At 42.1% G+C, this 10,278-nt stretch overlaps 1 protein-coding gene across 1 annotated transcript; it reads left to right on the top strand.

The window, feature by feature from the left end:
* Positions 1 to 1,378: 1,378 nt before the first annotated feature.
* mrpl3 (mitochondrial ribosomal protein L3) lies at positions 1,379 to 9,885 on the top strand. The gene is made up of 10 exons (XM_076755172.1): positions 1,379 to 1,591; positions 3,643 to 3,824; positions 3,912 to 4,003; positions 4,961 to 5,059; positions 7,088 to 7,187; positions 7,293 to 7,353; positions 7,587 to 7,698; positions 7,826 to 7,903; positions 8,034 to 8,111; positions 9,624 to 9,885. Exons 1-10 carry the CDS (start codon positions 1,518 to 1,520, stop codon positions 9,768 to 9,770), a joined length of 1,023 nt encoding a protein of 340 aa, XP_076611287.1. The 5' UTR covers positions 1,379 to 1,517; the 3' UTR covers positions 9,771 to 9,885.
* Positions 9,886 to 10,278: the final 393 nt, after the last annotated feature.

The raw sequence follows: 10,278 nt of genomic DNA, 5'->3' as shown, positions 1-10,278 counted from the left end.
TTTTTAGTGTGATCTGATGTTTGTGTGCATGTGTTTATCACGTTGTGGGGATAGTATTTTTTATTTTCACACTGTCACAAAAGGGGGCTCACCCCTATTTTGGGGACAAAAAGCTGGTCACCACAAGGTAAATCATAAAATTTTAGATTAAGACTTGCTTTCTGATAAATGTTAGGGTTAGACTTGGGGTTAAGCATGTAGTGATATACCAAGGTAAGGTTAAGTCTGCGAGGAGCTGATGTAAAGAAAATGTAATTTCCTGAGTGACAAAAGCAGCTTTGCCTTTGTGTGTTCAGGCATGCAGTGTCTAGGTATAAGAAAATAACAAAGGCAGAGCAGGTGGCAGCTTGTTAGTTGATTTATTTTCCTCTGCCCCGCAAGCTTCTGTCTTCTCTGTTTGCCACTGAATATGCAGACTATTATGCAGGTAGATATCACGCATCTCTTTCTCTCATGGACAGCCCTGCCTTGTTGTTGAGCAAACCACCTTCCCACAATACTTCAAACTGCCGCACACGCTTCCTTTATCCATACAAATAATAGTCGGCTCACAGGCACCTTCATCCACTACATCTCTCTTTACCTCTTCCTACGTTTCCCTTACAGACATTAAAATGCAAGAATAAATTATCTGACTAATCTCCATTAATTAGGGCCAACCGAAGTTGGGCTGTCCTGAGAGTACACTCCATATGTGCCTCAGTCTCTGGCAGATCAGTATTCATGACATGAGCATCCTGATATCTCTTTCAGAGACCACCCACATCAGAAGAGTTAGACAGACTGAGAAATCAGATGTGTAAAGGCTGGGAGCAACCATTAAAAATCACGCTGCACCCTCTGTTCTATTCTGTTCTGTCCTGTTAGGTAACATAATTCTCTGAAGCTACATTCTTTATGTTGAGACAATAAGGCAATAATAATAATCATGATTAAGCAGAAAAAATAGTCTCATCTGTTACACAGTATATTGTTATAATGCAGGTGACATCATTAACTGAGAAATCAGTGGGACTTGTCTTGAAAATTGCCAAATTAACTTGCTCAGAAATAGAAATTTGAACATCAAGATTTCCATGAGAACTGGGCAAACTTCATCTATTGATGAAGAGCATCTAATATAATTTGAAGCTCCAGAACTACTAAATTGATCTTAAGGTCAACCTGTCATTTGCTGTTTCCAAGGTCATGAACATTGAAACTCACCATATATTATCGTTGTATTGCCGTGCACAACAACGAGTTTTTTATGAACTTGAAAATTTTGTACTTATTGCTTTGTGGATATTACATTTAAGAGGTGAGGTGTTTACTGAAAAGTATAACCAATGACAGTCCGGAACCTTTGGCATGAGCTCCAGTGCTGCGGAACTGTTTTGATTAAGTACCGGAAGTAGCCAGGGTGACATTTAGAACAGGAAAGCGAAGGCATGGTAGTGCTTATGTTCTGAGACGTCTTTCTAGCTCGTGTGTCGGTTTTTCATTTTTATTTGTAAGTGTACAGATTAAAGAGCGCGATGGCGGCGTGGAGCTGTCGGTTTCTTCTTCAGCGGGGAACTCAATTCGTTTCTGTCCGAGCAGCAGCTGAAAGGTGGCTAATGCTAACTGGCTAGTTCTGCTGATTCCCTGATTGTCGACCCCAACGCGGGACTATCCCCGGTCGGCACTCTCCCGCTAGCCAGACTATCGAGCCCACCGACATATAACGGAGCTAGTTATCTTTTTTTATGTTAGTTTTTTGTTACGTACAAGTGTATTTGACATATAATTAGTGACATATTGTTTCAAATACACCTACAGTATGACCATTAGCCTATGAATTGACTTTGTCGTTACGTTTTAACAAGTGGTGGATAAATCCTCTTTCCGTTTCCGGTCAGTTAACGTCACATCACAGATACTCTTGAGTTCGCCATGCCTCTTTTCACCAGGTGAAAAGGTTACACACATGTTCTCCTGGCATGGGTGGAATTGGAGGGGTTAAATACTTTATGGTTCCAATCCTATGGGGAAATTGGTGTAAAAATCGTTCCCATATGGAAGCTTTTGTTTTGTTTTTGGTCGCTTGGTTTGGTCGCTTTCCGTTTCCGATAATTGTAGGCTACCCTCTTTCCGTTTCCGTTAACAACATTGCTAACTTGTACCGCAGAGCTAACGAAAACTCCGGACCATTCTATAACTCCCGACCATTTATGCGTGTAGATTCTATAACTCCCGACAATTTATGCGTGTAGAAAAGAGCGAACAACAACTCCGGACTAGCAAACCAGTCCTATTACTGGCCAAGAACGTCCTGTTACTGGCATTACTGCCGCTTCGACTGGCATACTCCGCCGTCGTTTTATCCAGTAGTGTTATTCTTACTGGAGTGGTGTTAAGAAATAATACGTGTGCCAATACATAATATATGCTATAAATGACACGAATACGTGAAATATAATCAGGGGGCAGTGTATATATATGATAATACGTGAAATATAATCCGGCGGGATAGATCGTCTAAACCACCTGGGGCTACGCGTCCGTGAGCGAACTCAGTTGGGAGTCTCCGTCTATCTACCGTTCTGCTAATGTAGCTGAGGTTAACTTGAGCATGTTGCTGAGCTAAAACAGGCTGATGTGCTGAAGCAGCGCTACTGTTTTGCACGTTAATTAAGTGCTGTCTTTGCTTTTTTTTTTTTTTTTTTACCGAAGCATAATACTTGAATAAAATTAAGCAAATATTAACATTTTGTCATTAAAAACACAGTTAAAGTTAGCTGAATTGTCTCTGCCTCCTAGTAACGTAATGTTAATTAGTTAATAGCCAACGTATCATACCATTTAATTGCAAATGTTTGGTACAGTTCCTCAGATTTCTGCCTTTTTTATTGTTTGGAGTAGCTGAAATGTGAACCGGGGCATTTGGGTAATGTTAGGAGTTTTCAAGGTATGGAAATGTTGAGATTTTCAGTGAAATGCTTGGTGATTAATGTAGAGACTGTCCAAGAGGACAGTGATGAACCACTCCACAGTCCCAATCAGTATATGAGTAATGTTTTTTTTTTTTTAGCCGGTGGCATTTATGCACCTTAAATGGCCAAACTGTCCGTGTGAATGTGTGGACCTGTCTGTTACTCATCAGTTAGGACACTGCAGTGACTGCAGCAGCAGATTACTAAATGATAATGAAGTGTTGAACTTCTCTAAACTAAAATGAGCAAAGTGGTAGCATGTGATCAGTTATGCAGTGAATGCATTAGTGCTGGAATGATGATCCTGAGATCATCAGACCTTTAATTATTTTACCAAAAATGCTATAACAGATTCTCAAATATGAACATTTTGCTGTGTTTGGTATCGTTGTGAAGTGCATATGTTTGAGTTAGGGGCTGTTTGTCAAACCAAATAAGCTATCCAAAGTCAGCACCTTGCATCTGGGAAAATTGCTTTTTTCTGGCGTTTTAGTGACTTAAGAAAGGCAAAATAGTCAGTAATTGCAGCCTTAAAACAATTGGATGCACGTGTGTATTGTACGTGGTACTCTTGTGTTGATTGGACACAGTTGTGAGTATGTGTCTGGCCATCATTAGTGTAACTGTGGACATAACCGATGGTTTTTCCTGCTGACTAATTGCACTTGTGTCTCTGCATTTCTTGCAGTCCTGCCCATTTGGTGGGTTGTGTTAGGACAGTAAAGACCACCACGTTTTTTGAGGAACACCTCACACAGGATAACCAGGAGTACATGAGGAAGAGCATGGCAGAGGAGTACAGAAGGCAAACGGCTGAAAAGCTCAACCCACTGAAAGATGAGCCCTGGCAGCGGCACGAGTGGACAGAGGGTGGGTGTCGTGATAAATGAGAGCTGTAAACATCATGACTCCTCTTGCCATTGGCCTTTAACCGTCTTTTCATCTGTTCCTTCTCAGGTAGTCGAAGAGTTGGGTTAGTAGCTGTGAAGCTGGGCATGGCCCCCATCTGGACGAAGACAGGAGAAAGACATGTTGTCACCATGTTACAGGTACCACACACACACCTTTTGTGTGTTTCTGTTGTGCCTTAGCTTTGCATCAAAACAGCTGCAGGCATTCTTTAGGAATGATAATGTGTGTTTATGATTGTCATCCATAATGACATGGCCAGCAGGTCAGAAAAGGAAGTCAGATAAATTGGATTGTTCTGTGGAGTGTGGGCGGAAGAATGGCAAATATTGAACACCCGCGGGCTTTGATCGTGCATCTGAAACGCCTCAGTGTTCCTCAGCAAGTTACTCCTCCCTCACCAAGGTGTAAACAGAAGATATGTGATGTCAGGTGTATTCAGATCACGTTTTAATCCCATCGAGCAGTCTGTCAGTTAAGTCAATTGAAAGCAAACCGTGGCTGTGTGTGTTCACTCTACTCTTTATTGTATAACAGATTCATTAAATGTCAGTGCTAACAGTGAAACAATTAATCAGATTGAAGGCCATCCACAAACTTCTATTCCCATCTGCTGATTCACTTTTGTCACATTTAGTCAGATGCAGGCACGATCTGTGCGAGATGAAAAGTAGAACATTTGGATTCACTTTCTGAGGCTGAAAGCACTCCCACCTCTTTGGTATTTTTGTATGTGTTATCTGAAGTGAAACTTAGAGCAAATGAATACAGTACAGTTTTAGGTGTTGCTGTTTTAAAAGAAAGTTTGACTTTTGTGGAGTGTATGTTCCTCTTCTTCCTCCTCTCCTTGTTTTCTTGTATTTCAAAATGACTGTGACTTCATCCTATTGAGTTTGGCCAAAAATGGTGTCAGGTTTTGTGAGTTTCCCAGTGGTCTTGTGTTAATACATTTCACTCCAGGGATTTTCATCTAATTGCATTTTTATTCATGTTGTAGGTCAGGAGGAAGCAGGTGGCGCAGTGAAAACTGCAATCACACTGTAACTGCTGTTAATCCAGCCTCTGTCTTTTTTGTTGTCATTTGTTTTGGTTTTTAGGTGCAGGACTGCCATGTGGTAAGGTACTTGTCCAAGGAAGAATATGATGGACACACCGCCGCCCTTGTGGTAGGAGGGAAAAACGTATCACCATTCTATGTAAGAAATAGCTGTATATCATAAACATGTATCCTATATATAATGTCAGAAATCATATCATAAAACATACATGAAATTTTAGGAAAATATTATTTGGGTTGTTTTTTTTGATGAGTAATAAATCAATGACGACGGTCATAGAAAATAGAAGTAAAAAAAGAAATAAAGCTCGGTCTTCATCTTATGACCTGATGCTGTTTTTAATGTATTAGTTAGCTGGAGTGGAAATAGTATATTTGGACTTTTAAGGGATACTTTGAACAGCAGCCACGAGCATTTAGCTGAAATGCTGAGCCACCACATCAGTACCACAGGTGGAGAAGAATCATAAAATCGGCACACTGACTGATCTGTCATACAGTTTATACAGTTCCCCAGTTTGCTAACAATGGCCACGATAAGCTACTGGTCATACTGGTCATACAAGACCAAGTCAGGCTCGAGCAGCAAAACCCCAGAGTGAAGTAAATTCTAGCTGATTCTGAATTCACATTTTCATTTGTACGAGGAAGAATGTTTTATTTATTCTCTCAGAAGTTACATAATCTCGCTTTGAGCAACATAAAATGTTTTGAAATGAGGTAGAAGTGTTCTTTGAAAATATGAAATTTCTTTGGGGGGGATGGTAACGATTGAAAAAGGTTTTTGTACTCAGTAATGTGACGGCAGTATTTATAACCAGCAGCGGTCCTGGCACAGAAATGTCCTTTATATCTTGTGTGCTTATTTATTTCTCCCTTGCAACAGCGTGAGAACTGCCAACATCACATTGACATTTGTGTACTTTTCTTTGGACTTTCACAAAGCAGAGCCGTGCACTGTGTTTGCACAAAGGCTGAGCGACGACAACATTTTTACAGCATGAATTATTTAGTCAATCGACCATGAGATCAGTGATGGCTTGAGCTGCTGAATTCGTATTTAATTGTAACATTTGAGAATATCACATCTTATTATACCAGTCACAGTATTTTTAATACCAGCAGAGCAGCCACAACTTGTCACCCAGTAACACATTTTGCTCATTTTAGTTCTGGCTATGTTTCTTAATCAAGCAAAGAAATCAAATCAGTGGGACAGCTTTATGGAAACATGACTGAATTTTCTAATTTCCCTGTAGCAGTGTGTTCATATCAGCCCTCTCAGTTCTAAGACTTTTTATGAAAACAGATCCAGAGTCAGGAAATTATACTCGCCCACTAAGCATCACCATATTTCACCATATTTCATCTTAGGTGTCTAAATAGATGACATCCAGTAGATTTCATCGCTGCCAAGTCCCCACTAACAATGACAGGCACACACACATTTGAAGTGCCTTCCATACACGTAACAAACTCTACAGTCCCATCACCACTCAGACTGCCTATCAGAGCTCTATTAACACCAACACTGAAACCTGAGGTGACAGACGCCACTTGACTGGCTCTTTAGCTCACTCCATACCTGTACTGGTAGATAGTTTAAAGAAGATATTTTTTAGAAAATCTGTAAACCTGTTAGTATGCATGAGGGGGGATTTGTCCTTTAAATGTTGCATCCATCTTTTTAAGATAAAAAGCTAAAGAACAAGAATGAATAAATCAAGGTGTAATTTATTCATTGAGTGTGGATAGATGCTCGATGGGCCGGTGTTGGGGGTTTCACACACTCACTGTGAAGTTGTTAAGAATCCCCCTCACGCAGCCACATTACTCTGCAGTCAAAGGCAGAGTTTGTCGGGAGTGTGAAGCTCTGGCAGGCTGGTTTTCAGTCAACAGAAGGGGAGAGAGAGCGTTTAGAGTGACTGGAGGGGCTGAGATGAGAGTGAGCCGAGTGAAAGCAAATGTCAGAGGCTCTCGCTGCCAACTGTGCGTGCGTATGCCTGTGTGTATGTGTGTTTGGCTCCCGTACAGTTATAACAGGCCCACGGTTAATTTTAAAATGCCAAAGTCCAACTGCTGCTCACTGTTCGTAATCGCTTTACCACTTTATTTCCCTCCCTCATCATTATACATTTTTCTCTCTTTCCCTCTCTCTGACTGACAGAGGTCTGAAAAGCAAATGGAGATGTTCAGGAGTGCGGGAGTGCCTCCCAAACAGAAAATGAGCACATTTAAAATCAGTGACAACGCCGCCATCAAGCCAGGTATACACACATCCACGTCACATGCTGCACTCTGATATCTTTTTGTGGCCGGTATTCAAGTGTTGTGCACATTCAGTCATGTAATCTCGTGTGTGTTGTGTTCAGGCACTCCTCTGTACGCAGCACATTTCCGTCCGGGCCAATATGTGGACGTCACAGCCAAATCGTAAGTTCTGCTCTGCCAGCTTTCCCTCCTCATCGGCGTTCTCTCCTCTTGGCTTCCTTTCCTCCTCCTTGCCTTCTCTCAGCTCCAGCATCTTGTTTTGAGGATAGATCAGTTATTGACTGAAGAAAGCGCAAAACCTCTATTTTTACACCATTATCCTCCGAGGCAACAAGTTAACATGAATGCAGTCTGGAAATGTGAGTGCGCTAACACTGATTTCCTTGTGTTTGTAGCATTGGTAAGGGTTTTCAAGGCGTAATGAAGCGATGGGGGTTCAAAGGTCAGCCAGCGAGCCACGGTCAAACCAAAACTCACCGCAGACCTGGAGCGTCTGGACCAGGAGGGGTAAGACACACATGCACACACGCCGAAAACTGTGAGCCTCAACATTCTCAGCTGTGCCAGACATGAACAGTTGGCTTCCCATAATCCAGTAATATGAGCGTGTGTGTCATTCATCATCTGCGTCTAGGATCCAGCCAAAGTTTTCAAAGGGAAAAAGATGCCCGGCATGATGGGCAACATCAACGTCACAGCTTACGGACTGAAGGTATACACACTTACAAGGACACACACACGCACGCACACAGACACACAAGGCTTTGAACTCGTTTGTCCTTGACTGCGATTTCAGTTCAATATTCTCTCATCTGCCTCCTCTCCGTCTCTCTCTCTTCCAGATATGGAGAGTCAATACCAAACATAATGTGCTGTATGTTAACGGCTCTGTCCCCGGCCACAGGAACTGCTTACTGAAGGTAAAAATAATCATACACACATGTACACTGGGAGTGAAGTTGAAGGTCAGCCCCAGCATGCTTAGTGTTCTGTCTGAAGACCCACGACCTTGCACCTTTAAAACACTGTTCTCACCTGCAAGACAGTGTGATCTGTCTTCATTGACACTGTGCTGCTTCAGCAGTGTGTGTGTGTGAGTGTGCATGTGTGTGTTTGTGTGATTTCCTGTGAGCGAATGAGAGCGCGTGCCTCAATGATGTTAGTAATATCCACAGCATCCATCTCCATACTCAGCATGTTGTGTTCGCCTTGTGTGTGTGAGCGCGGACACACACGCAGCCTATTATTTGTTTTGCAGACAAGCGATAATGAATACAAATGTGCGTTGCATTTCACCCAGCTCAGCTGTCCTACGCGCACACACATACCTGGATCCACTTCAGATTAGATTACCTTAAAGGGTCCACATGCAGGTTAATGATGTTTGTTCGCTTTTGTTTGTTTTTATTATTCTGCGCAGCCCTAATGTCCCGGTGTAAATGGGAAACAGCAAGGATTTATTGATTAAATTAAAGACTAAGGCTGCAACACAGAAAGATTTTAATTATTGATTCATCTGTTGATTATTATTTTACAGTTAAATGATTAATCATTCAGCCCAGTGGTTCTCAGACTGGAGGTCGGGGTCCCAGGGGGGTGCATAGAGCCACTGCAGGGGGGTGTGTATGACCAAGGGGAAACATGTTGAGTGAATGAGTATGATCCATCTGGAAACACCAATCAGACGCTGAATGTAACTTCTTTTATTAGTAGCTCTTCAATATTGCTAATGATCGATTAAGAAATTAAAAAGTTAAGATTTCAGTCTTCGCTGATTGGGTTAAGCTGTGTTGAAGTGTGGTTAAGATCGTTTATTGGTTACATCTGCGGTTATTATGGTAACGAGTGCAGTTAATAGCAGACAGTCTTGGACAGCTGATGTGTGTGTTTTTACAGTGACGCCATGCTGCACGAGGCAGAAGGGCGCAGTCATGTTGCTGATGAGTTGAAGGTGTGCAGTCTGATTTTGGTCTTACAGCTCACTGTGGCTGCTCCTCCTTGTTCCATTGCTGCCTCATTAGAGATGATATGTTGAAAAAAAAAAGCTGAAAATGAGCATTTTCAGCGCCAACCTCTGTGACGAATACAAGGCGTTTCCCCTGGCTGCTTGTTCTGCTCCAGAAGGGCAGCGTGACAGAAAAAGAACTGCTGGTTTGATTGGAAAAGAAAACAGAAAAGAGTGGCAAAGGCCTGTCGCACATTATCCAGAACTGGCTCTGTTGTGTCAACAAAAGATATTAAAATGACAGAAAAGCAATAAATCCTCTCATTTGTGAAGCTGGAAAATGCACATTTTGGGCATTTTTGCTTCAGATGATCAAAGTTGTTCACAACGGAGAACAGATTTTCTGTCACTTAATTGTTTCAGTACTAACTAAGACACAGGTGTCCTCACAGTGTTTTCAATACATGTGTGTTTGTGTGTGTTCCAGGTAAAAGATACTGTACTGCCAACCAGGAAGTCCACCCTGCTCAGCCCGCCTTTCCCCACCTATTTCGAAGAGGAGGGCGACCTGGATGAAGACCTGTACGACGACAACTTGTTCATCCACACAGATCCGTCATTAACACTGACCTGACCACACACACACACACACACACACACGCACACACATGTGCTCACACACGTTTTCACCTAAGCCCACAGTCTACATCTGGATTCTCTAATAAACTGTAATTCCACTGAATGTCTTGAGCCCCTCTCATGTTTTTTTTTCCTCTTTTCTTGTGTGAGATACAACAGCATAGAGCGAGTCTGTTTGATCCAAACAGTTATTACAGTCCCTTTCCCCTGAAACCATGGTAACTGTAGGAGTGATGATGTCACTAAAGGATCCCCAAGCAGAGAGAAGGGAAAAAAAAACAGACAATGAAAATAAACAAGAAAGAGAAATGTGCAATATCTTTGCAGGACGGAGGATAGGATGAGGGTGGAGGCGGGGGGGGGGCAAGGGTGAGCTGGATACAATGAACTGCAGAGAGCAAAGAGGAAGAGAATACAGACAGTAGAGAAAGGGTATGTAGGTGGGGTGGAGCAGTGAATGGGGTAGAAGGCATGGAAGCAAATACAAAGGAGCAGAAACAAGC

Source organism: Chaetodon auriga, chromosome 17 (genome assembly GCF_051107435.1).
Source record: "Chaetodon auriga isolate fChaAug3 chromosome 17, fChaAug3.hap1, whole genome shotgun sequence".
Lineage (NCBI taxonomy): Eukaryota > Metazoa > Chordata > Actinopteri > Chaetodontiformes > Chaetodontidae > Chaetodon > Chaetodon auriga.
The sequence above is the reverse complement of the archived record's forward strand: the minus strand, read 5'-3'. Positions and strand labels throughout refer to the sequence as shown.